The sequence below is a fragment of the Anoplopoma fimbria genome, unplaced genomic scaffold, assembly GCF_027596085.1.
Source record: "Anoplopoma fimbria isolate UVic2021 breed Golden Eagle Sablefish unplaced genomic scaffold, Afim_UVic_2022 Un_contig_8977_pilon_pilon, whole genome shotgun sequence".
NCBI classification, from domain to species: Eukaryota; Metazoa; Chordata; class Actinopteri; order Perciformes; family Anoplopomatidae; genus Anoplopoma; species Anoplopoma fimbria.
Genome location: NW_026553687.1, coordinates 2023 through 29930, shown reverse-complemented (window position 1 = coordinate 29930; position 27908 = coordinate 2023). Strand labels below are relative to the sequence as shown.

The window sequence follows — 27908 nt, the reverse complement described above, 5'->3', positions numbered from 1 at the left end:
AGTCACACAATATCCTACTCATATTACCTTCTGAAATATGACACAAACTAGTACTAATTTAACTTTATAAATGTCTTAAGTGAGTTGATTTAACATTGATAGATTTGATCTTTTCCATGAAGTTCAATCAGGCAGAGTAGACTGTGTTGTGAGTATTACTGTTGAAGAAACCCTTCTCATTGCAGCCAACCAGACTCTTACTTTGAATGCCATTTGGGCTTTTTTCTAATGCAATGGTTAGGAGAGGCTATAGAGTCTCTAAACGATGAAGTACTAAATTCAGTTATTGAACAAAGCTGTTTAGTCTCACCCAGAACAGTGATGGAAGCATTGGCCTTAATCTGGGGGTCACTGCTCTGCACCACGTAGACCCCGAGTCAGCCACCTTGACGGAGCTCAGGGTGAGAGCTCCAGTGAGGACGTTGACTGACGCCCTGCCGCTGTGACTGGGGAAAACCGCCTGCTGATCCCCCAGCCAGGTGAGGATGAGGGACTCTCCCACTGCCCAGCTCCCACTCTTCAGAGCCGTGGAAGGAGTCAGGGAGAGCGTCACAGAGTCCCCAACGACGGCAGGGTTGATGGAAGGCTGGACCACAACGGCACCGGAGGCCAGAACACCTGAAGAATAGAACGTTTGTTAATAACTGTTATTTAAATAACACAAACGTACCCTGCAGTATATTTAAGTATGAAAGTCACTACCTTGTATTAAAGCCAGCAATACAATAGCCAGGGTTCCTTCACTTTTCTTCTCCATTTTGCATCGATGGTCTGAGGAAGTCCTCACTGATTCTTCTCTATTATACTAGTACATGCGTCCAGCCCCCCCACCTATAAATACCTAAAGCAGCAAACCCCCGTTCTTATCTGTTAGGTGGTTTCTGGTCATTTGGTGGTCACCCTTGTCAAGCTAACAAAAGGTGCATTACATTTTCCGTTTACTATCTTGGGTAAATTCTGTAAATGGTCAATGAGCAAAATGACAAATTATGACAGAAGGTATGTGAGGCCGGATTGTGGGTGAGGGGTTGTGGGTAGTTATCCAGTTGTTTTCACTTGTTTCTTCTTGTTTTTGGCAAAATAATTAGAATTACATAGGAGTAGTATGCAGTATCAGTGTCCTGTCTACCCCTGCCTTGACCCTCATTAGATCAGTGTTAGATTTCGGGGAGGTTTTTTAATCTTTTTTTCATCCCTAACCCTAAAGTTTCGGTGTACCCATGTGTCTGGTTTTTTTTTTCCTGTGTGAGTCATAGACAAAGACTTCACCTTCATTCCACTCCTCATGTTTTCAGCAGCTTTACACTCAAAATGAATTCACCTGCATCTGCAGCAGCTTATGTTTGCTGATAATGTCCATCCGTTCTGCTCTGTGTACTCAGTGTTCTAAATCTTGAAAGCAGCAACACATCAACAACCATCTAGTTTTCATTTATGAGAGAGGAAGTAGACCATATGCTGGATTATACGACCGACTATATGATAAATCTGTTTTTTCACAATTCAATCAGTGCACGTCTCATCTCTTTCAGTCATTAAGTAATGCTGTCTTTACCAGCATCGGCTGATTCTGCCAAAGAGCAGGACTGAGCGCTTCAGACGCTCATTTGTGCCCACTGCCATCAGACTGTACAACAACAGCGGAGACCACAGTCTGTCATCATGCTGACCAGCCCCCCCATGTGGATATACTGTACATTTTTTATTTGTATTCTTATTTTTTATTTTATTCTATTTTTATTTTATTGTATAATATGTGTATTTATTATCTGTTTCTGTGTAGTTGAGCTGCTGCAACACCCGAATTTCCCCCATGGGGATCAATAAAGGAATATAATAATAATTACACATTGAGTAGGCAAACCATTATACCTTTCACAATACCACTCAGTAAACACCCGTGGTATTATTTGAGCTGCCGTGGTGCAAAGTTCAGTATCTGAGCACACCTGTGTTGAGTAGCTGAAACACAGGAGGTGAGATTGATGACTGGGCTGTGTTATTTGTAGAGCGTTAAGGTGAGCAGGAGTAGCAGCATTGAAGGACAGCCTCTAATTATTGAACTGGACAGTACATATGTATAGCAGTATTTACTACTTTTCTTTTTGATGAAAAGGCTGTTGCATTAAAGTTTGATACATGGTGCTGTCTGCTTGGCAGTGTTGTAAATAGTGGTCATAGGAGGGATTTTTTTTTACAAAGAATTGTTTATTCAGTATTTCCAAATTATCCTTGAGATTTAAAAGATCTGCCAAGTTCATTTCCTTCCGCATAAAAAACTAGCAAATACTAACATGTTACTGAAGGGAAAGTGCATAAGCGTCAGAATAATCTTTTAGTAACAAAGTAAAAGTATACATATGCTGAATGGCCAATTTCAGAAAAATATATATTATATTACAGGTTAATGATTCAAGATATATTATTTATAAACATCACTTTAATGTCAATGTTAGAGGTGGAGCAAATGTCAATACTTTCTACACTGTTCGGTATGATTCATTTGTGATTATACTGTATGTTTATTATTACATTGTATTGCATTAAATGTTAAGCAAAATAGAACCTAACTTTTTCCACCACTCTTAGAATTATGATGTTGTATGTAGTCCAAACTGCCTGAGGGGCATTTTCACACATCCAAAATGACTATAGTTTGAATAATGCTTCCATGACATCCAAAGAGCATGTTCAAGTTTTGTCATCATCCCAGTACTGTGTGATATCATACCCCTGATGTATTATGTTTTTATATACTTTAAGTTCCTAATTTGTATGAAAATGTATGGTGTAATGCTTAATTACAACAATCAAGGTAGGACAATAACAATATAGTTATACTACTAATGCTACTAATAATAATAATACATTGAAAAATCATTAAAATTTTAAATGAAAAAAAGAATGCTCCTCATAACATCTGACTCATATCTAGTTTCTGCCCTGAAGTGATGTTTGATGCCCTCATGTCCTGGCTTTGTAATCCAACACCCAGACCAGAGGAACCACATTTCCCAAAAACAGAGCAGAATCAAACAGATGCGGGTGTATGGATGCTTTGCTGGCATGACTAATCAGATCCACATTCGTTTGTTAATAATCCTTTCAAGTTGAATTATGGCTTATAAGAAATTGTGTTGTAAAAGATGACCCACCTAGTTATAAGTTTATGTAATTTTGTATCATATATTATCCTTTATATTTGACATGGAGTAATTTTAATAATTATGACACAAGATTGTATTATGAAGATTTTCATGTTCAGTCATCTTGAGGTTTTTTTGCTATTGCTATTTACATTAAGTAACACAATGGAAATATGCCTTTGGACTTTATATTATCATTGTATTATAATTATACAGCTGTTTTGTATCAACTAAGCAAAACTAAACTTAAGGTTATGTTCAGTGCAGTGAAATAAATAGCTCAATATAGAGCCCACTTGTAACTGAGAACACAGCACCACCTTTTGGCAAGCAAACAGCAGGCCATTACCAAAACTGTAAAGAAGAGAAAAGTAAAGAAAAAGCAAGAAAAGGCCAAGAAAACAATATAAAAAAACCCACAAGAATAAAAGAAGTAGTTGTTTAGCTTAGTAGAAGTTAAATGGTTTGTTTCTGTTCCAAACATTAATCTACAACCCCGAGATCAAAGTACACAGATATTTTAGCTTTTAACTAAATGTGTTTTGCATGTTTTTTTGTTTTTGGTCTGCAGGGCCAACATGTATGGAGGCCAAATACATCACTCGGCTTTGGTGTGGAATCGCATTTCTTTATCCTTAGTTTGACATAAACAGTGTAGTTTTAAATAGTTTTCTAGTTTTGCTTCCCCATTCCAAATAAACCACAGGGCTAAAATGATATGAAACAAGTGCGACAACATCCTGAGAGAAAAAAGAGGTAACAGCAAAATGGACGGATAATATAAAATGTAAAAATATAAAAGCAAAATACACCCGGGGCCTCTGTCTCCCTTATCTGTTAGTTCTGATTGATTATCTTATCTGTCTTATTTGTTTGGTTTCAGGGGTTAAGAGGGACTTTCTTGAGTCACTAACCATGTGTATTTAAAAAACACATAAGTATAAAGGAGTCAGTTATTTCTTAGATGGAAACTGACTTAAAAGATGTGCGTGAATCAGTAACACATCCAGGTCGGAGGTCGACTTCAAGACAAACTCTCTGTGCGTTCCTATATCCATACTACCAAGTTATTTATTATGTCAGGGAAATATTTAGTATGTCCTTAAACATAGTATGTCAAATACAGTGTGCCAAAAATACGTAGTTTGTCCCAATATGTGCACACTGCATGCAACAGTGCGTACTTTGTAAGGGCAGCTGCAGTACGAACTGAAGTAAAAAAAACAAAAACTAAGCCATTTGAAACGCACCCAATGTCTTATGATGCTAATGACAAACACTTAGAACTGACAGCATTATTGACAAAAGAGTCGATAAGAGAGAGAATTAACGTGCCGCAAACATTGATTATACTTTGGATTATACTATACATTAATGATACAGAATTGCAGCAGGATCTGATGACAGCTGATTGCTAAAATCCAGAGTCCCAGTAACATTCATTAAAAATGATAACTATGAGCAAATATGTCATTGTAGCATTAAAAAAAAAACTGAATTTGTATGTGTATACAACGGATAAAAATGTGAATGACCTAATTGCACTGCAATAAATAAATTCTGCAGCCCTGTATTTATGTTAGATAAATTAATTTATATAAACTGAGAAATAATTTATCAGATATGCTTTGTCAAATGTAACCAAGTAGGCCTGCTGTCTGCTAACAGTGGGGTTTAAATGGATATTGTTAATTTTTTATAAAATTTCCTCAGTCATTCTCTTTTCCACACTTTGATTAAATTTAGTTTCCATGGCCTCAAAAACATGTTTTTATTTATATCCACAGTATATCAATTAAAATTGGGGAACCAATGTATTTTTTATATGAAAAGTTTGTATGAACAAGATAAAAGAAAAAGTATCTATGAATCAAAAAGCACCAGCAGTCCAAGGCTGACGATCATGGCAGAGAGTCCATTGAGCTGCACCGCCTCTGATCCAGAGAGAGGAACACCTGTGTGAGTGTGAAGATGACAAATCAGGTCATTAAACTGGATTAAACATGTAACTTGATGCTGATGTGATGGCAGACACAGGAGCAAGTAGAGAGTATCTGTACCTAAAACTTCTACCAACTTGGTGGCCTCAGCAGAGCGTCCAGCCGCTGCATTTTCTGCAACACAGGTGAAGTTTTGGGTTGTTCCCGGTATGGAAGGGGTCCACTTGAGCTCATTTTCATGGACTGAAAAGAAGCTTCCGATGGGGAAACCCTGTCTGAACTGCCATCTGACAGTACAATCCACATTTAAGGAACAGCTCGTCAAGCAGGTGAATGTACTCAATCTGCCAGGAAACACGGTGTCAGGTGCGCTGATGCTGACGTTCCAAGGATCAACTACAAAAGATAAGAAAGGTCACTCCAGTATGCGTTTAATACTGTAATAAACCCTTTAAACTAATTTTCACTTAATGATCACTCACAGCTGAGTAGATAGCCCAGGCTGAAAACTATTGTCTGTGGAAATGCAGGCGCAGAAGTCTCACAGAGGTAGAATCCAGCTTCAGAAGGCAGCAGTGAGTCAAAGTGAAGTAAGGGGTTGTTCTGCAGCTGCATATTTTCACGCAGAATGGCCAATTTCAGAAAAATATATATATATTACAGGTTAATGATTCAATAATGCTACTACTACTAATAATAATACATTGAAAAATCATTAAAATTCCACAGAATGCTCCTCATAACATCTGACTCATGTCTAGTTTCTGCCCTGAAATGATGTTTGATGCCCTCATGTCCTGGCTTTGTAATCCAACACCCAGACCAGAGGAACCACATTTCCCAAAAACAGAGCAGAATCAGACAGATGCGGGTGTATGGATGCTTTGCTGGCATGACTAATCAGATCCACATTGTTGATAATCCTTTCAAGTCGAATTATGGCTTATAAGAAATTTAGTAGTAAAAGATTACGCACCTAGTTATAAGTTTATGTAATTTTGTATCATGTTTTATCCTTTCTATTTGACATGGACTGAAGCTGCCACCTGCTGGAGCACTATGGCAGACCAGATCCAGTGGCTGGTTGAGAGATGGGATAGTGTTTGGTGGACTGATTTGCACAGACAACTGATCTGTAACAGAGGACACCAGAAGAAGATTTCAAAATCATGAACGAAAGAAGAAGTACGCACATGAGAGATAATGCGTGTAAATTGTTTGTTACTCAAACTCTGCATATTGGGCAAATAATAATAGAGTAAGTAGTTTTTTTGAAGGTACAATATATAGGATTCAGAGCATTAATATAGCAGCAAACATCTAACAACTAGCATCTTCCTGCATTACCATATTGAGAGGAAACTGAAATTGCTATAAATTTTGTGTAGCAACTTTCAAATATCCAAGTAAAAGTACTTGTTCTGCAAAAAATAAATGTCCCTGTGACTGAAAATTCTTATAAGACATTACAAGATTGTAAATACTGCATCAATGTGGAAGTAGCTTGTCAAGGTGGAGCTTATTTTTATTTTTAGTTAAGGTAAAAGGTACAATATTTAACACTTGAATGTAGTGGAGTAGAAGAATAAAGTAGCATTACATGGATATATACAATTAAATAACCTCAAAAATGTACACTACTTCTATTACCAGTTGTTACTAAATACTTTCCACCTCTGCAGGCCTAAAATAGTGATAAATATGCCCTACTTACTCTTAATTTCTACAATGGAGGTTATACTAATGGAGACTCCCGTTTCTGTATTGAGCACATTGCATTGTAATTCTACTGTGTTGTCCAGTCCATCTGGTATCCACGTGAAAACTTTCCCGCTGACCGTGCGGCCCTGAAAGGACCAAGTGTAGATGCAGTTTGGTTGGCATGAAGAATAACAGGTGAAAGTGGTGCTGAAACCAGCTGTAACCTGATGGCTCCAGGAAATCTCCTCCCAGGCCTCCAAACCTGGTGCACTTGAGGAGAGCAGGAGTCAGTAGGTAGTATCAGACGATGATGATGTAATATCTAGTTCTTATTATTAATTATCTATTACAGTATATTCACAATATAAGTAAAAGGCTATTTCAGAGGCCTTGTCAAAGAAATATTATATATATGTGTATTCTTGTTAAGTCTACCTCAGAAAAGATAGTCATATTTCAAATCACAATACTGAGTTTAAACTTTAAATACCTGAATCCTGAGGATTAAAATCTTTACATACTGTAGGATACATGAAGAACATATTCAGTGCAGAATCAAAAATTAAACAATGTTAAATGTTTTTTTATCCTCTGAAACATCACCAAATCTCCAACCTTGTTAATATCACAATAAACTGTCTAACCAGTCATATCTATATGGTTTTTAAATCAGAACCTGGAGTAACAGTCTACTGTTTGTAAAAAACAGCCATTAAATAAAGTTATCCATCAGTGCCACCAGCAAAACACAGTGAAGACCTCTCCAGTAGGGTATCATAGTGATGTTTCTCATGGCGGACTCCTCTGTGGGTTTTAAAAAGGAGACAAGGAGCCTCCTTTTTTAAACCTATGACTAAAACATTGCTCATTTCAGTCACACCCAGCATCTTGTTCAACATCAGAATTTACTTGATGACAAACCTCTAAGCAGGAAATTTCCCAAACTATTGCAGAAGATCTGCAATTACAGCAAAAAGGTTAAGTTAGCTTTTGTGACTTTTGTAAAATGTGGGGTGATGTGACCTTTTCTTTTATGCCGTAATAGGAACTAGTCTAAATCTGAGGTTGAATAGTGACAAGAGAAGAAGAAACAGCTGTGTGGAAATTGTTCTGGACTGTTTTGTCAGAGCATTACATCAAACACTAGATGGCATTGTCTCCCTGGAGCTCATCGTTACCTGTTGTTCCCTCCTGTTTTAAAAATAGCCTTAATATAAAGTACATTAAATGACCCGAATTGTTTTATTACTACAAAAGCCTCTCCGCCGGCCAAGAAATTGGTGCTGATAAAAATAATAAAACAGCTTTACAGTGTAAGATTTGTTCTGCTCCTCATCCAATCTAAAAAAGATATGATTTCCTTCCCTGATCACTTAACAGAGTCAGCATTATTTAGCCTCAGGGATGTGAAAACAGTCCTATCATTACATGATTAAGAGTTTATTACCACTTATCTTAGATGACTAGTTCTCTAACAACTAAACACTGTATAGTACAAACAGGTGGGGCTTTTGTGGTGAAAAGCTTTCAACAACAAAACAGTGAAAATGTTGATGTGTGAAAACTGTATTCTGTTTCTCAAGTCTTAAGTTTATCAAGTTTTATATTGAGTAAGATATTAAAGAGCATAAAGCAGAATACTTTTATTCACTGCCCCTACTCCTACACACATCCGTCGTGAACTTTTATTGAACTGTTCTTTGATTGCGTTGCTGTGATGACGTCAGGTTGGCACAGCAACATATATATTCAACCTGAACTTTGGATTTATTGCAGCAATTAAAATGCGGTGTCATTCCTGGAAATATAACACATTTTGCACACCATTTGCCTACAACTACTACCATCTCCTTTCTTTTTTTTATGATTTTTATTTATATTTTTCCTAGTTTCACATTGAAAACTCTTAAATTCACGTTTTTTTTACTATTTTAATGGCATGCGCTAATTGCCAACATTAAAACGATTAGAAAATGATTCTTAATAACAAACCGACTACTCTTCACTCGCTACGACCATTTCAGATTTTCACTGCACAGAACTTTGCTTCAAAACTTCCCCTCACATTCATGATACACTACTGACATTAGGCTTTGTAAATAACAGACACCCACAAGCTATTGTGCCGTCTGATTATTTGCATTTTTGCTATATTTATAGTATGTACCATAAACTTAACAAATATGAAAACAAAGACTATTGTAGAATCAGACTCAGTGTCTTCAATGTGATGTGTTTGGATTTGAATGTGCAAAGTCTGCAAATGCACAAACGTCACTTAGGTGGGACATGCTTTACAAATGTCAAAAATGAAATAGTTTAATCATCTGAATGAGCAATCAAATTATTACAAATACAACTTGAGTTAAATTCACTGCATTCTATCTTTGGTCAAACATTAATCACATGTTCAGTTTGGTGTAGCATTAAATAATAACAATAATAAAAGAGTGGACAGAGGAATGCAAGACAAATCATGACACAACACAATTCACTATGAAACAAGAATTAGAATTACTCCTTAATTCACCCCTGAAAACATGCCAAATATTAAATTTAGGTTAAGGTGTTTAGTATGGTAGCCAGAGTCCATTCATTTGAAAAGTCAAAACCCAAAACAATGAAACACTTGGATTCTAAAAGCACTTAAATGGCACGCGATTTTTGAGGGATTATATGCAAAGTTAACAGAGAGAGTCTAAAAACTGACTAAGAGCCATGAAAACAACCAATTAATTCAAAAACTGCAGCCTTTTAAGTTGTAAATTAACAGGTTATTTTCATGGTCTTTGGTCAGCTTCAACATTTTTTTTTACCTGTTAAACAGTGCATATAATCCATTAAATATACCATTGTATATTTCAATACATTCATTTGTCCATCAATTATCTCCTTAAAAAAAACATTGAAATACCCCAATTTTATCATTATTTCTGGGTAATTTGATTGACTTTCAAGGTAAAAAAATAAATAATTGGGGGATTCCAAAGTGATTAAAGTGTTGGAACGCTTAGTTTGCAAAACAATGCTTCCTTACAATGCAGGTGAAACCAAACATTAGTGTAGCTCACAGAGAGTTTGAGCTTTCCTAATGAGTAACTAATGGGGGAGGGGAAATCTGCCAAACGCTCGTTCACTCATTAGCTCGGGTTGGGAGACTTCATTCTCTTCATCTAAAAAAAGGGTGAAAATAAAACAGAACCTGTGTATATATACTGTCTGATGGCATTGATCTGGCGGTTAATGTGGAGCCGGGCTGAAGACATTTCATCTGAACTCCTGCCTTCGTCTGAAGCCTCGCTCTTTAAAAACACATTTACATCTGAGAAGGACACTTGTCACTTGCCATATTTGTAATTTCATGCATTTGTTAGGAGAACAGACACAGCTTATCTTACCATGCAATTATAATCACAATTTTTTTATCCTAAATCTATTAAATAAAAATGTGAAAAGGGGTTGCTCGTGATGAACCTACAGAGAACGGTCACCCGAATATATGCAGCTCCCATCGGCTTTACAGAGCTTTACAGTGAGTAACAGCTCCTTATTTAGCTGTTTGACCCCAGTCTCACTGCTCTGATAGTGTAGCATTGTCAAAGGGTTTGGATTTACTTATATTTTAACAAATGAAACCCTATGTGCAAACATCATCAACTTGTAACACATTACTTCATAAGAGTAAGTTTAGGTACAGGATTGAGAAGTCACACCACAAGTGTATGCAGAAATTTAAACTTACTTCTCTTTTCTACTTGCATCATATCACTTCTTTGAATTACTTCTCTGTTGGCTTGAGCCCTTTCAGGGAGATATGCTAAGAGATAAAGCCCCATATAATTTTATCACATAGCAACTTTTACTGACATGTACCGTAAACATGATCTGAATTACTCTGATGATCACTTGCAGGAAAAGAGTGAGATATTTCCTTGTGCAGTTTCCTTGTGCCAACTGGAGAGAAACCTATTGCATACTTTTTCATTCCAGCATTTGTAAATTAACAAAAAAACTTTTTTTTTTTACTATGGAATTAAATTACAAAGATTTATGTCTCTATTAATCTTTCAATTGTTCCTTTAGACCAGCAGATAGCATAAATCTTTCCACCATGGCACCGTCATTATAGTTAACTATTAAACTGACTAATTTACAAGCTCAGGGCGTGTCCATACCCTGACAAATTCCAATGAAAGGTCAATTAGATATTGTTAAATAACCCATATGTGTGGTTTTCGTAAAATGCAAATTAAATATGCAAAAAAATATATTACTCATAAACTGTAATCTTCACTGGAATCACACAGTACACATGTGGAGTCAAACATGACACCACACCAGTGTCAAACATTATGCTTAAGCCTCAGATGTGTGCACTTTGCATCGATTGTATACATTAAAACAAAGAAACCTATGATGTGGTGAAGTTTATAGGCCAACATTGTGCCGTCTGACTTTAGTCATGGCAACAACTGTCACAACCTGGTGGATTATTAACCACTGCTAAATGGCTTTGACTCAGTAAACACAGGTCAAAATTAGTCCTCTATAAAAAGGAGCTGACAGGGAAGTGCTGGTTTCACCGACCACATGTCAGCGGCGTCTGGCCTCCAGTCTAACCTCCAGTCTAACCTCAACAGATGATCCTTCATATCCAATGCGGTCAGTTCTTGCGAACTTTAGCGTAAACTTGTGCACCATCAGAGTCAGGCTGAGGAGCTGGCTTCTTCTGTCGCTGCAGGTGGGCATCATAGGTGGGAGGGAGGATGCTGCAGAAGGATTGTTGTTCACTCTGATCTGGGAATAATCTGATGTGCTACCCTGTACCCCCAGCTGCACTGTCCCACCGTCTCTTTTCTGGAAAATAGTGATATCTGCGTAATTCAACTCCTAGAAACGACAGAGCCAGGAAGAAAAAATTAGATCACTTTTACACATCAAATCAGATGAAATAGCAGATAAATGGATAGCTGATTAATAATGCCCATAACAAGCATAGACAAGAAAAAGCTGCATCAATGCTAACACACAATACACTTCAACTCCATTGTGTCAACTGAATATCTACTTCTTGGTTCAAAGTCTGATGTGGAGCGCTGTGTGAAACACAGATCCCAGATGAGTCTGATCGATATGACTCTTTAGAATCAACATAAACCTGATCCCAGACTGGGACAGACTTTATTCCTTCAGAATGTCATGCGTTTGTTTAACTGATGTCTCATGATTTATGATTTAAAAGTACAAAGGGTATTAATCCATCATCACTTGTATTCACATACTTGTTAGAAAAGTTATACTGCAATATATATCAGCAATACAGGCATTCATTTTCGTGGAATCATTTAGGTATTGCGTTTGACATGTAAACACATTCCCCGATTACCTGCGTAACCTGAGGCCTGTACTACAAAGCAGGATTTGGGGACAGCGAGTTAGCTTCAGGGTTAACTCTAGGTTTTTTTGCTTTATACCTTACCTGCTCCGGAGCAGGTTGTTTTCAAATAGGAGATTAATTCGTATAAAAGCAGCATCGACTGATTTATCAAAGCTCGAAGCGTGTATCGTAAAATAATATTAAGCAAATACGAAGAAGTTAAAGTCATAATCCAGATTAAAAGCAACACAGTTTAAACTGCTAAATGCAGAAAGGACAGCTGGAAAGGACAAAATAGAATGGTGTGAGTATGTACATTTGTGTAGTGATATTATAAGTCTATTAATTTACATATTCACACAGTGATTTTTTTCCAGCTGTCCTTCATGCATTTTGCAGATTCACATGTGTTGCTTTGAGCCTGGATTATGACTTAAACTTCATGGTATTTGTCTAAAATAATAGTTTTCTCTACCTAGAGTAGACTTGTCCATGTTGTGTGATTGGTCATGTGCTGCAAACAAACCCCCTATAATGTCAATGTGCCATAACCAGATGATCAATTCAGTTGTTAGGGTTAGTTAAACCAGATCATTTAAAATACCCTAGGTATGTTGAATTTGCTTCGGAGTACAGGCCTCAGGTTTATATCAGTAATCTGGTTAGCACTGGCTGACTTCTACCTGTCGTCCTGCGTATGCTTTGTTGTCCTGGCCTTCAGCTCCTTTAAAATATGAGAAATAAACAATGCTTAAATAATGATAATTAAAAAGGCATACTATGCAGGAATTGTCCCTTACTGTGTAAACACAACATTCAAAGATTCCTCCAGCTCACTGACACCAGTGTGTTTTATCAACTCTGTGTCTGCCATATTCGTAGCTTCCTCTTAGATGCATGATTGTGAATGTGTGGGGGCTGAACACCCAGTGCCAAAAGGTTGACGCCCAAAAATGTCCCGAAGAAGGTACAATAAGAAGAAAATACAGGCAGAAGGCAGCTACTCTGCAATAACAGACACCGCTACACAACTCTAGTGGGTCAAAAGTAATGATTGAGAGGGATTCATTTTGTTTGTCCATACATTGTTTTTTGGGGAAAAATCCTGCATAGTATAACTTAAATGAAGAGAGTAAATAATGCTGTACAGTATACTGTATATAGATATATAAAATACACACACACATAATACACGTACCTGTTCCAGTGGCAGTGTTTATATTAGAGAGTTTCCCTTTCTTTTTTCTGTTGGGAGGGGAAATTAGTCATTAGTAAGTAAATTAGACATTAGACAGGCATTATAAGTCATTTTGCCACATAATATTAAGTATATTTACATTATGTTGGTGTATTCAAATAGATCCATTTATTGGAAATAACATTGGGAAATTAAGTTCTTTCACCATGAGATTGGAGTCCAAAATGTACTTTTTAAGAGTGATTTACAAATAATGATGTTTAGTTTTTAACAGCCAACATTTCAAAGACTGTCAAACACGGTTATGGACTTTAAGAGTTTTCAAAACACTGATGACAAGGTTTTAACTCCTGGTGAGCCACATAATCCATCACAGTTTAATATTTATACCTGACGACAACAAAATGTTAAACTATGAAGTTGGACAGTGCCAAGGTGCAGCTCCATTGTGAAATAGCAATAACGATTTAGAGTTAAAGCTGAAGTCAGGCTCAGTATTTACTATATGGAAAATATATAACAAAAGCAGAACATACGCAAGTGAACGTTTGTTGAAAATCAACCGTTTGTATGTTGAGTAACCAAAGTTGACTGTCTCAACATCTATCTGATTCTAGTTCCACATTTTCTGTCTGCCATGCACTGACTCTCATTACAGATCCTTCCTGTTCTCCGAGTCATGCTTTTGGATCCAAACTTGATCAAACTGAGCAGTCACCAAAATTGTGATAGATTCTTATTAATAAAAAAAAAGGCTTATGTCTTAAAGCTCTTTTACACTTACTTCATGTCATAAATGTAGTACCCTCCGCCAGCTGTTACAGAGAGGAGGACTAAAACCGCGATTACTATTCCAGCGATGCAACCAGCCGAACATGTTGATGGTGGTTGTTCTCCTGGGCAGCCAGAAATACAACAGGGGTTAAGAACATGTTTTTTCACCATTCTGTATTCAAGAACTACAGGAACTTTATCATCGTCACATTTCACCCGTTGATACAGAGCATACAACCATCTCCCACTTTATGTGATTTTACAGTTGGCCAGTTCCAAAAACAGATTTTTTTATGTTAAAAGTAAGGCCTCCAATATATATCTCCCTTAGCTTGAAAAAAAGCAGTCAGTGTTGGTTGGAGCTGAAGACTACAAGTTTGAAAATGAAAGAAATCTGGAGGTGTGGAGTTTCTCGAGGCTACAATAGCTGCTACTGGTATAACAAATCTAAGGCTGTGTGTCCGAAATCACTTACTTAACCACTTTTAGTGCGTTGCAACTGCTCGGTATGTGGATTTTGTGTATGCGAAAAATGCCCGCATGTATGTTTCTGAATATGAGTGAGCTTACTGCACATACTCAACTGCCCAACAATGCATTGCGTCTGCGTGCCTTTAGAGTGGACTCAGTCATGTGATATTTCTAGAGACCTCCGGTTCTGAAGTTAAATGCAGATCTTTGTGATGGCCAGCATGGTTAGAAAAAAAAAGTTTATGGTCTCATTCACTGGTTTCAAGTCTTCTTCAATATAATATGATATTCATTTTAGAGTAAAATGTGCGATAAAGCAGGGTATGGTTTAGGGCGTGGCTACCTTGTGATTGACAGGTTGCGACCACGATGATGTCAGTTTTGGGAGTTAAAACTTTAACCCTTTTTACAATGTGTTTTCAGTTCATGAGAGTTAATTGCAACATTTTGGTTGCCTAAAAATGTCTTATTCAAATTGTACAGGTTGGTTGTACTAAGTTCCTACCTCACATTCCACAGTTTTTTTCTAAAAAAAACAAGACGGCGACGTCAAAAAACCAAGCTGGTGAAGGCCAAAATGCTGAAATTGAGGATTCAAAGCCACAGTCCACAAAACAATATGTGACGTCATGGTAACTGCTTCCACTTCCTTTATAGGAGTCTAATACGTTTTTATATTATTTAAGGCGAGAAAGTAGCCATTTAGATTTAAAACATGTGGTCAGTTTATCCAAATAATGACTGCCGCTGACTTGGTGAGACCAGCTGTCAGTCATGTGATCAGCCTGCTGGTAATACAATTGTTAATTTAGAAGGCAGTATGCAGTACATTCTGACTGAGTATGTAGCATACAATGGGTTAGTATGCGACCTATAACACAGCCTGACTCTCTGACCAAACTGTTGTCAATTGAGTTGCATTATAAGAATGCTGTGAATAAAGTAATTTATATAATAGAACTGCAAGAAAAATACCTAGGAAGCCTGATACTCTTAAGATAATCAGTTAATAACACTGTGTGTTGATCACAATACTCAAGACTATCGACAAAATCTGAATTCAACACCATCTTGGTACCTGTTACAGACAGTCCATGGGTCGCTGATGATTTTCTCCCAGTTATATGATTCATCACTTGACAGGTGTAGTTGCCATTATCCGAAGGTTTAGTGTTTTTTTTTGTCAAAACAGAAGAATCGTGTATCTCTGTCCCTTTCAGTATCCAGGTGTAGGTAGCAGGTACGGACTCAGCAGAGCAGGTTAATGTTAAGGTATCTCCCCAAAGTATCTCACTTGGACCGTTGATTTGAACATTTTCTGGTCCAACTGAAAAACAGATATTTGTAAAGATCTTAAAGCAATTAGAAACATGTTCCAGACCTACAACCCAAAACAATCTGTAGTAAACTGTTATATAAGTCAGTCATCATTTTGAACAATAAATGTATATGTATATGTATAGTTTGTTACCTACAGGAAACAACCATGGTGTATTTAGCTTCATCCTGGCTGAAGGTGTTGCTGACTTTACAAACATAATCTCCATTGTCTTTTTTACTCAGACTTTTAAAAGACAGCACTCTGTTGTTGTCGTAAAGTGTCACGTTGTCATCTGGAGTCAGATTTAAGCCGCCCTTCATCCACTCTCTGGTAAACACAGAGCCAGCAGCATCACAGGTTAAGTTGAAAGAGTTCCCTTCAATCGGCGAGTTGGTTTCTGTGATAGAAACCTTTGATATTTTCCCTGTTGGGCAAAAGATGTGTGAAAAATGTGAGAAAAGGAACAAAAGTAACTGTAAAATGACTAAAGTAACTGAGTAAATAACAATAAAGTAACTTGCAAGAAGCAAATATAACCACTGTTCCCTGAATCAGGTATATAACATACCAAGTGTCAGACTGTCCACACTCACAGACTGTCAAACACAGTTTTGAACAATCTATATTTTAGAAATATCATCTGTTTGAGAGGAACAAACCATTTATATCTAGAAAGATAGGGTAGAGTAGCACCAGAGTTTTTAACAATTGACTCAAAACAGCAGACAGATGCAGTTTGACCAAGTGTCATTGTTTCAATGTTTTGACCACAAGTCTTTATAGAGCATGTCATCCATAAACACAACGCTGACACAATATCATTGTTTAAGTTGATACAACAAACATTTAGATTAGACATGCAGAACATACAGAGCAACATTTGGAGTGTTGTTTCTGTCCACCTGGTGAGTGTAAGTCCAATATTCACTCTCCTTCTACCTGAGCTTTTGTCTCCACCAAATCCTGAGAGGAATATCTGTCGCTTTAGCTGTGTATTTGGTCCACTATGTTCACCAGCTAATTTCTAACATGATCAGTGTGGGGCCCACAGTAATGTTGGACATGATAGTGGTAGCTGGACATTGACACCCCCATATTCTGATGTATTTATTATTTTTATTGTTTGCTGATTGATTTGTTTGGTCATCACCTGACATGTGTTCACCTGCATTGGCAACTACAGTGATTAATGGGTTAATGTTGGGTTGCAGTGAGTGGAGCTCATGCTGGCGCTTCGGGCAGTTTGGGGGTCCTTCGGGTGAGAAAAGACAGCAACGTAGCGCTTGCGTCAGATGACCAAAGCCACCTGCAGGGTGCAGTCAGCGCTGAAGTGAATGTGTTTCTGTACTTTCAGTAAAACTATTATTTAAAAACTTGTGCATGCCTGGAAGTCCCTTTTTGTCCGAGTGTGCAACATCAGTCAGCTGTTGGGTGCAGGGCAGATAGTGTACAGTTGGTTTTGGAGAAAAAATGAAAATAATCAAAAGGAGAGCATTGAGCATTGACTAAAGTCGCTATTAGTAATTTGTGAAATAAGTAAATGATCGAATTTGAGTTGAGTGTTTTTTGATGACCTTTTCTCATAAGAAATTTGCCTGCAAGATTAAGAGATAAAATATCCTATTAAAATGGTGTGTTATGTTTTAAGATCACCTATTTTACTGAAAACTTGAATGTTACATAAGTAATGTGTTTATTGTTTGTCTTTTTAATTATTATTGTTATTATAAGATACACTTCATTGAGTTCACACTTTGCCATACAAATTATTAAAGTAAGTGTACACTTACTTTAAGTGCCATCTTTCTGACCCTATCGCTACTACATCCACTTAACCCCTTAAGTCAAACTTACCCAATACAGAGACAACTGAGGGCTGAGACATTTCAGATCTCAGAGTTTTATTGTTAAAGGCTTGACAGCTGTAGTTCCCACTCTGACTCATCTGAATGTTCATCAATCTGAGCTCTGGTCCAGTATCAGACAGCAGATCTCCATTCAGAAACCACTGGAACACGGCAGCAGGTCTTGAGACAGCTGAGCAGGACAGGGTGATGTCTGACCCTTCATCATAGTTTTCTTGTGACGGAGATATTGTAAGAATAATATTTTCTGGGCCATCTACATTGTGCGGCATTTGAGGAGTAGAAAAACAACAAAAGATTACCAAACGAAAGTGCTAGGTGACACGCAGCTTCTCTCAGTGTGAAGCCTCCGTATACTCAGTATGCATGCATATAGTGCAGGATAAAGAGTTTGCATGTATAAGTTAATAACTTACAGTTGATGGAGAGGTTTACTGGACCACTGGTGTCATTGCTAACAGGATTAAACACCTGGCACCTGAATGGTCCCTGGTCATAGCGGGTCACACTGACTATAGTGAGAGTGGAGCCTCCATGACTGAGCTGAACTCTGTCACTTTCTTTGACCTCAGAGCTGCTGTTCAGCCAGAGGAAAGAGAGGAAGGATCCAGAGGAGGAGCAGGACAGACGGACAGTACTGTACTCCAACATGTCTGTTGTGTTTGAAGTTACCACAACATTGGCAACACGCGCTGTGGGTGAAAAACATAGTGGTTTTACTGACCACCTTTCAGGCCCAAGGGCACATTGTTCAGTAGAGTGGAGCAACGTGGAGAGTGGATATGAATCCCATTTTAATGATACTATGATGAATAATAATGACGAGACGTTAAAGGTTTGTATGAGAGTTGGACATAGACAAGTGGTCCGAGGAATGTTTACTTTGTTTATCATATACTACCTGTTGTCTAGTGCTTGGTGCAATATTTAACCAGTGTTGGCTGACCGTACCTTGTTTATTTTACGTAATCAGCAACAACTACATTCACCTTATGGACACAATAGTTAAACTTGCAAGTTAATGACTAACAATCAAACGGAATGGTAGCTTCATTATCAATCACTCCAAAACAAATTTAAGATGTGAAAGGAGATAAAGTCTGTGACCAAACTAGATTACTGTAAATATTTTGCAGTTATAACAAGTTATGTGCATTTACATGGGGAACGTGGTTAACTATGATTGACCTCAGTCTGTGTATTAGTCATATTTTCTAGCCACAACTTCTGCTGTGTTACCGGCCACTCCAAGAAGTATTTTTGTACGACTTCAAATATTTTTATTTCTGAGCCTCAGTTGTCTCTGTACAATCAACAATTGCAGACCTATCTTGAGTGCAAAATTTTGTATGTATTGTTATTTTTGTTCCACAAATGCCTAATGCAACCTTTTCAATTTACAGTTAGGGTAGACAGGTTGTTTTTTTTGGCGTCATTGGGAAAAATATCCAATAAACTTCAGCATATTGTGATAAAAGTGGTCTGAGAGAAGAATAAAGTTCTGCTCCTCCTCTTGGCTCTGTTTTCAGGCTTTAGAACACCTAGTGACAGGAGACTTTGAGCAATCAGAGGTCATTTCAGAGAGAGGGAGTTCCTATAAACTGTTCCACAAATGCAGTTGAACGCACAAATCCCAGCTGTTGAAAGTCTGATCCAATGGAAGGAATTTCTGCAGCAAAAGTGGCTTTTCCAGCATTTGCATCAACTGTTTACACTGCAAACACACCAATAAAAGAAAGATAGACTTCTTAAAAATGGTGACAAAGTGTTTTAGACATGGATGGGCCTTTTGCTAACCTCTTTAGGAGCCACCATTGTTGATTGGAATTATCATGTGATGTCACAATAATCCAGCTGCCGTCTAATGTGAGGGGTTTAGCACATAGAAGGGAGAGCTGCAGGAGGAGGTCTCTCGTTGCAAATTCTGACATTTTTTCCCTTTTCCAGAAAACTGCATACCTCAGCTTTAGGACATTTTCATCTGATACCATCACAGGTACATCCCCTATTTTTGGCGTCCATATATTTTTGAACAAAACCTTTCATTGAAACTTACCCAGTACAGAGATGGCTGCAGGCTGAGACATTTCATATCTCAGGGTTTTGCTGTTAAAGGCTTGACAGCTGTAGTTCCCACTTTGACTCTCCTGAATTTTCATCAGTCTGAGCTCTGGTCCAGTATCAGACAGCAGATCTCCATTCAGAAACCACATGAATTGGGCAGCAGGTTTGGAGTTAACTGAACAGGACAGGGTGATGTCTGACCCTTCCGCATAGATTTCTTTAGAAGAAGATATTGTGAGAGTAATATTTTCTGGGCCATCTGCATGTAGGGGAAAACAAAAGCAAAAAGTTATTCTGCAATACTGCATTATCATTCATCACATCACTCAAAAAGAAACCTTGATTCCATAAGGTTGAAAAATGTGTTTCTAATACTTTGGACAATAAATGGGGGACAAAATACACAACACAAGGCCACTCCTCACTAAGCTGTTAAAGTCTAAACTTTCTATCTCTGTTTGCATCCAGATGTTGTCAGATAAAGAACTGTGCATGTTAGTTAGTAACTCACAGTTGATGAAGAGGTTTTTTGGAGCACTTGTTCCATTACTGACAAGGTTGGACACCTGACATGTGAACGGTCCCTGGTCGTAGCGGGTCACATTAATTATAGTGAGATTGGCGCCTCCATCGGTGAGCTGAACTCTGTCACTGGCTGTAACCTCAGAGCTGCCGTTCAGCCAGAGGAAAGAGGGAGAGGATCCAGAGGAGGAGCAGGACAGATGGACAGAGCTGTTGAACTCCACCAAGTCTGTGCTGCTGGCAGTTACCATGACATCGGAAACTGGCACTGTGGATGAAAAACAAAATGGTTTTACATTTGCCACCACATAACAAAGGTACGGCAGAAGGAAACGCTGCAGGAGCTGAGAATTAATCATAATCTTATTATGAGATGTTGAGTCTTCATGTACTGGCAGTACTGGCATTGAATTAACTTAGTGCTTTTCCAATCTGCACTTTAAAGTGGTTGTTCTTTAGGATACATTTCCAATGCTCTGTTTAATATGACCTCCTGATTTTGTATGTCTTGTAATTTTTTTTCTTCTTTGGGGTCATATTTGGTATTGTTTAATTATATTGTCATTTTTGTTTTTGTTAAATGTTTAGTCTAATTGTGCTTGTATTGTATAATTGTTGTTGAGGACTCCCTTGAAAAAGAGATGGTACAACTCAAGGGGTTATTCCTAATAAAGAGTTTACAATATCATGTAGTCCAATTCAGCACCCTGTGACCTTAACACAGTACGACCATAAAACGTCCGTCAGTGTCTCAACTAGATCTACACATGAACAGCAAATTAAGGCAGGACAGTTGTGCAGGAATGCATTTGAGTATACAGGTGTGTTTAAAAGACGGTAAACACAGTGTATCCATTACATGTTTTTTTTAACATATTGTTGATATCAGTACTTAGAGCCATACAACATGAAATAAGAATAATGCTCATCGGCATCAGTGTTCAATTGAAATGATTCAAATCTCACAGTAACTGTCTGATTTATAGACTTTAAACAGTTTATTCTTGAACTTGGAAACAGTAGATGGACAAAAAATAAATGTTTACTTAAATTTGACTTAATTGCTTTGTCCTTGCTTGTTTTGTCATAATATCATATAATTATTATCACGTCATTATGCAATAGCATAATCTATATTCTGTTTTAACTAGTATGGTTTGAAGCTTTATATAGATCTCATTTAAAACCACTCAACACCTGAACACATTTTTTTATTCATTATTTAACTGTAATGCATAATCTCCATTCAGAATTGAAAGCAAAGTAACATGTGAAATGTCCTCACCAAGTACGTCCAGTCTTGTGTTCCCTTCAATCGGTCGAGCTCCAACTGAAATAATGGAAACTCTGTATTCTCCACTGTCCTCAGGAGTCAGATCCCTGAGCTCCAGAGATCCAGTAGACATGAAGAGGGTGATCCTGCCTTCGTACTCTGGTCCAGTTATGTTGTTAACATTGAAATATATTATGTTCTTATCACCAAATCTCCAGTCCACTATTAGGAATGGTGTTACCGTGGGAGACAGTGTTGTGGTGAACATCACTTTATCTCCGACAGCTGCAATCAGAGTGTCTGGCAACACACCAGCTGCTTCGGTCAAACCTGGAGGAGACATTTACAGGTCTGAGAGGAACTCGGATAAATTGAGGAGATTGTTCAAATCGGCCACTGTGACAATATCCTGAATCAGAATCCAAAAGAACACACGAAACAAATCGTTTCCATAATATATAAGTATAGATGTCTATCTATTGAAAACAAACAAGCAATAAAGTTACGGTGGTTGGTTTCAATCTTAAGCATTTGAAGTAGATGACAATTTAAACCACATTATGGAACTGAAGTCTTACAAAGTGAACCATTTAGCGAGAGACCAGTGGGCTGATTATCTATCAGAACAGCCAGTTTAATATTCTGCATCTTAATCTATCAAACACTTTCTAATGAAGCTACACCTTCATCAATTTTTTTATTTATATAAATTCAAGAAATATACATCATATTTCCTAGACCACAGGCTTGAGAGCCAACTATAAATACATTCTTTGTTTCAGCAATTAAGTTACTTTTACAAGTTATGCGAATGGTCTGCTGTCCATGCTGCTATCAAGTCACAAAAGCATGATAGCGACCTCAAGATACGGGCAACTTTCCATGAAAATCTTAACAATTCAACGATTTTTAAAAGTTTAGAAAATATAGTTTGAACACTGACATCAGAAGAAAATAACAATTCAAACAACAAGATTGTTACCAGTGAAAGCCACAGCAACTGTACAAAGTAAAGGTAAAATATCCATTGATCTTCCTTTGTGAGGTATAAACAGCTGAGGGAAATGTCACTGATCAAACTTTGACTGTCTTACTAGATGCGAGCCTCCGGCAGCTCTAATCATACGAGTCAGTGAACGCAGAGCTACGTGTTGAGTTACAAAGTGTCTGCATAATGAGATAAACCCACTAAGATGCAGTCATGACCTAAAGCTGCAAGACGTCACCCTCTAGTGGGGTAAATGGGTTTTTATTGACATCCTGAAGGGAAATGAGGAGATGTGAAAACTACTGTTCATTTGATAGTATAATTCATTCATATTAATACATAATTAACTATTAATCAATTCATACTCATTTAGTGTAAACAACAATAAGATTACACATGATGTATGTCAGACAGAGTGGAATAAGACATATTTTAAGTGACTAAAGGAGGAATAAAAAAATGGTAAGGAGCAGTAGACATCATTAAATACATGCATGAATGTTTGAATCATTCCAAACCTCTAGTTAATGAAGATTCATTCAGCTTTCATGACATTTTGTTGCTTTCGTTTTGTTGTCTGCTTGTTTTTTATGTTTATGTGCATTTGAAAATGTTTTATTAGTGAGTTATTTTAGTCCCTATAGGATTATAATGAAGAGTGGTACCAAATAAAGATGTCAGAATAGTAACATACATTTCAACCTCATTTTGCTGCAATGCATCATGGTGATCTTACAAAAATTCAAAGTCTAAAAGTGAAAAAAAAAAAAGACCTGCAGGTGGCAAAACGAAAAGTCAGAAGATTCCTGCCAAATTGTCTGGCAGTCCATCTAACAGTTGTTGAGATATTTCACGAAAAATATAAATGTCCTCCTCACGGTGGCGCCAGAGGAAAGTCAGAGCATCACTCAGTCTGTGTGTGTATGTTTACATTCTCTGGGTGCCATGGATGTCTGGACAAAATTTCAACTTTCAATTTTATAGCAATCTATCAAACCTTTTTTTTTTTTTTTTTAAACAGATTTTAGTCCAAACCAAAGTGGTCGACCAACCAAACCAAAACAACAGACTAGGCTAACGATACCTAAAACAACAGAACTACAACATGCCACACACTGTATGCGACTTCATCACTTGTAGTACAGGATACTGGATTATTTAATCAAACCGATTGTGATGATTGTGTCTGAACAATGATTGTGTCTTTCCATCCCAGCAATGATGTCAAACAGCGGTAGTTGTTGCTATTTGAATAAAAATTCTAACTCCTTCACAAAAGTACTTTAATTATCAATTGTTTTCAAAGTTGTGTTTTTTGTGCATTAAAAAAAATTCAATTACAATGCGCTGTTGTTGATCATTAACAGAGGTATGATGATGGAAAACCCCACTGCACAGTACTTCCTTGTACTACCTTCATATGTTGAAATAGACACACATTACACGGAAATCAACAAAGCGAAGTGAAGGAGTGTGATCCTTTTTTTCACTTGTCATATTTGAGGATACTGCATAAGAAATGGAAAAAGCTGTGATACACTTCATCATCCTGGTGGCCATCTCAGGTGAGCTCGTACCACATGATACAGCAGATAAAAGTTTTAATTCACTTAATTATTCAAGTTGCTGTATTCTAAATATCAGTGGGAAGACAGACATTTTCCTAACATAGAGGGTCAAAGAGGAGTTTCTATGCAGCTTATCTGACAATCTGCTATGCAAACATGTCAGCTAATTCAGCTGTTTAGCAATTTGATGATCACTTAACTTTACTCAGGAGTTTATTTCTGTTTGCAGCAAAATTATCTCAAAGCTACAACTGAGCTATGAAAATAGTCATGATGCTTCTCTTACCCTGAGGTGTACTGTATTTAAGCTTCTTCAGGGAGAACAGGTGTTTTTTTCTGCTGCAGATTTGTGTTTTTGGTCATTTTAAGATCCCCATAAATGTCTCCTCCAGGTTTGACCGAAGCAGCTGGTGTGTTGCCAGACACTCTGAATGCAGCTGTCGGAGATAAAGTGATGTTCACCACAACACTGTCTCCCACGGTAACACCATTCCAAAGAGTGCACTGGAAATTTGGTAATAAGAACATAATATATTTCAATGTTAACAACATAACTGGAACAGAGTACGAAGGCAGGGTCACCCTCTTCATGTCTACTGGATCTCTGGAGCTCAGGGATCTGACTCCTGAGGACAGTGGAGAATACAGCGTTATCATTACTTCAGTTGGAGCTGTACCGATTGAAGGGAACACAAGACTGGAAGTACAAGGTGAGGACATTTCACATGTTACTTTGCTTTCAATTCTGAATGGAGATTATGCATTACAGTTAAATAATGAATAAAAAAATGTGTTCAGGTGTTGAGTGGTTTTAAATGAGATCTATATCAAGCTTCAAAACATACTAGTTAAAACAGAATATAGATTATGCTATTGCATAATGACGTGATAATAATTATATGATATCATGACAAAACAAGCAAGGACAAAGCAATTAAGTAAACATTTATTTTTTGTCCATCTACTGTTTCCAAGTTCAAGAATAAACTGTTTAAAGTCTATAAGTCGGACAGTTACTGTGAGATTTGAATAATTTCACTTGAACACTGATGCCGATGAGCATTATTCTTATTTCATGTTGTATGGCTCTAAGTACTGATATCAACAATATGTTAAAAAAAACATGTAATGGATACACTGTGTTTACTGTCTTTTAAACACACCTGTATACTCAAATGCATTCCTGCACAACTGTCCTGCCTTAATTTGCTGTTCATGTGTAGCTCTTGTTGAGACACTGATGGACGTTTTATGGTCGTACTGTGTTAAGGTCATAGGGTGAATTGGACTACATGATATTATATGGAAACTCTTTATTAGGAATAACCCCTTGTGTTGTACCATCTCTTTTTCAAGGGGGTCCTCAACAACAATTATAAAATACATGCACAATTAGACAAAACATTTAACAAAAAACTAAAATAACAAGATAATTAAACAATACCAAATATGACCCCAAAGAAGAAAGAAAATTGTACTAAAAAATTATTAAACATACAAAATCAGGAGGTCCTATTAAACAGAGCATTGGAAATGTATTCTAAAGAACAACCACTTTAAAGTGCAGATTGGACAAAGCACTAAGTTAATTCAATACCAGTACCGTAAACTTTTAATGTACAGCCATGAAGACTCATAATAAGATTATGATTCATTCTCAGCCGCTGCAGTGTATCCATCTACCGTTCCTTTGTTATGATGTGGCAAATGTAAAACCATTTTGTTTTTAATCCACAGTGCCAGTTTCTGCTGTCATGGTAACTGCCAGCAGCACAGACTTGGTGGAGTTCAACAGCTCTGTCCGTCTGTCCTGCTCCTTCTCTGGATCCTCCTCTGGATCCTCTCTCTCTTTCCTCTGGCTGAACGGCAGCTCTAATGTTGCAGCCAGTGACAGAGTTCAGCTCACCGATGGAGGCGCCAATCTCACTATAATTAATGTGACCCGCTACGACCAGGGACCGTTCAAATGTCAGGTGTCCAACCTTTTCAGTACTGGAACAAGTGCTCCAAAAAACCTCTTCATCAACTGTGAGTTACTAACTAACATGCACAGTTCTTTATCTGACAACATCTGGATGCAAACAGAGATAGAAAGTTTAGACTTTAACAGCTTAGTGAGGAGTGGCCTTGTGTTGTGTATTTTGTCCCCCATTTATTGTCCAAAGTATTAGAAACACATTTTTCAACCTTATGGAATCAAAACACCTACAGCACAATGACAACACAATTATTGTACAGACTCATTTATAAATGGTTCATTGCTGGGTTGTTCTGTTACATTTCTTTGAACCAAGGTTTCTATTCTTCTGGTGACGTGGTGAACGATAATGCAGTATTGAAGAATAACTTTTTGCTTTTGTTTTCCCCTACATGCAGATGGCCCTGAAAATATTACTCTCACAATATCTCCGTCACAAGAAGGGTCAGATATCACCCTGTCCTGTTCAGCTGACTCCAAACCTGCTGCCCAATTTATGTGGCTTCTGAATGGAGATCTGCTGTCTGACACTGGACCAGAGCTCAGACTGATTCAGGAGAGTCAAAGTGGGAACTACAGCTGTCAAGCCTTTAACAGCAAAACTCTGAGATATGAAATGTCTCAGCCTGCAGCCATCTCTGTACTGGGTAAGTTTCAATGAAAGGTTTTGTTCAAAGAAATATGGATGCCAAAAAGAAGGGATTTACCTGTGATGGTATCAGATGAAACTGATGCTTTAGAAAAGATTTAGATTTGCTATGCTAGTAGCAGCTAATGTAGCATCAATCTGTTAGCTTCATGCAGAGATGAGGACTACAGAAGTCCGGTAACCATCTTCTAACTCCACACCCCCAGATTTTATTTCTTATTTTCAAACTCGTCATCATGTCTTTACTTGTAATCTTTATTGTCCTGATAAACATGAACTTCTTTTTCTTTTTTTGCGCCTTTTCGCCCAAAGAGGATGCAAAACTCTGCTAATTTGTTTTGACAGGATCATTTTACTTAGTGAGGGTCAAATATTCTGATGTATTTTGCATTCACCTCACTTGTGGTTTTGTTTATGAGTTTACAAATAGCTGATATTGCAAAATCAATTTGGTTATGTGATTTTATTTTTTTTACATTTCAGGCAGGTCTGGAGGTCTTTCAGCTGGTGCCATTGCTGGAATAGTTTTAGGTGTAGTGGCTCTTTGTGCAGCAGCTGGTGGAGGGGGGTATTATTATTATTATAAAAACAAGTGAGTAAGAGAATAGCCTTCATTACCATTCAGACATTTCTGCCTTTCATCATGTATTAACAGGAGACTGACATTAGAGTTCACCTAACTTAAAACTAACCTTAATCTAATCTGTATTACACTAGACTTAAAGTATTCAAAACAATAGACAATAAAGAGTTATTGTAATACATGAATGACATTCTTAACACATCATTCACAATAACAATTGTAATTATTTTCATCAAAAAATGAAAAGCTGATGTAAGAATTGAATTGTTTAGCATTATTGCTGCATTAATTTTAATCAGTAAACAATCTTATATTAAAGTTGAGAAATTTATTTTCTGTAATTTTAGAAAATTCTACCCAAACACAACACAGGTTACAGTTGAATTTGAGTTGCATCTTGTGTTATGAAAACTTATAAAGTCAACATTCATCTTTCTCTTAAAAGGTGAGTTTTGAACTAATTATTCAGAATTTGTAAAACATGGATGAA

At 37.3% G+C, this 27908-nt stretch overlaps 2 protein-coding genes across 2 annotated transcripts; one reads left to right on the top strand and one right to left on the bottom strand.

Moving 5' to 3' along the window:
• Positions 1-10866: 10866 nt before the first annotated feature.
• On the bottom strand, positions 10867-22732 carry LOC129116759 (carcinoembryonic antigen-related cell adhesion molecule 5-like). The gene is given in 11 exon segments (XM_054627480.1): positions 10867-11551; positions 11554-11677; positions 12848-12888; positions 13363-13409; positions 14147-14258; positions 15686-15934; positions 16083-16352; positions 19850-20116; positions 20369-20647; positions 21665-21982; positions 22635-22732. Coding segments are annotated over 11 exon segments (1854 nt in total). The 5' UTR covers positions 22681-22732; the 3' UTR covers positions 10867-11450.
• A 1427-nt stretch (positions 22733-24159) lies between these two features.
• On the top strand, positions 24160-27613 carry LOC129116760 (carcinoembryonic antigen-related cell adhesion molecule 6-like). The gene is made up of 5 exons (XM_054627481.1): positions 24160-24205; positions 24601-24918; positions 25946-26236; positions 26585-26833; positions 27319-27613. The coding sequence occupies exons 1-5, from the start codon at positions 24160-24162 to the stop codon at positions 27429-27431; spliced, it is 1017 nt and encodes a 338-aa protein (XP_054483456.1). The 3' UTR covers positions 27432-27613.
• Positions 27614-27908: the final 295 nt, after the last annotated feature.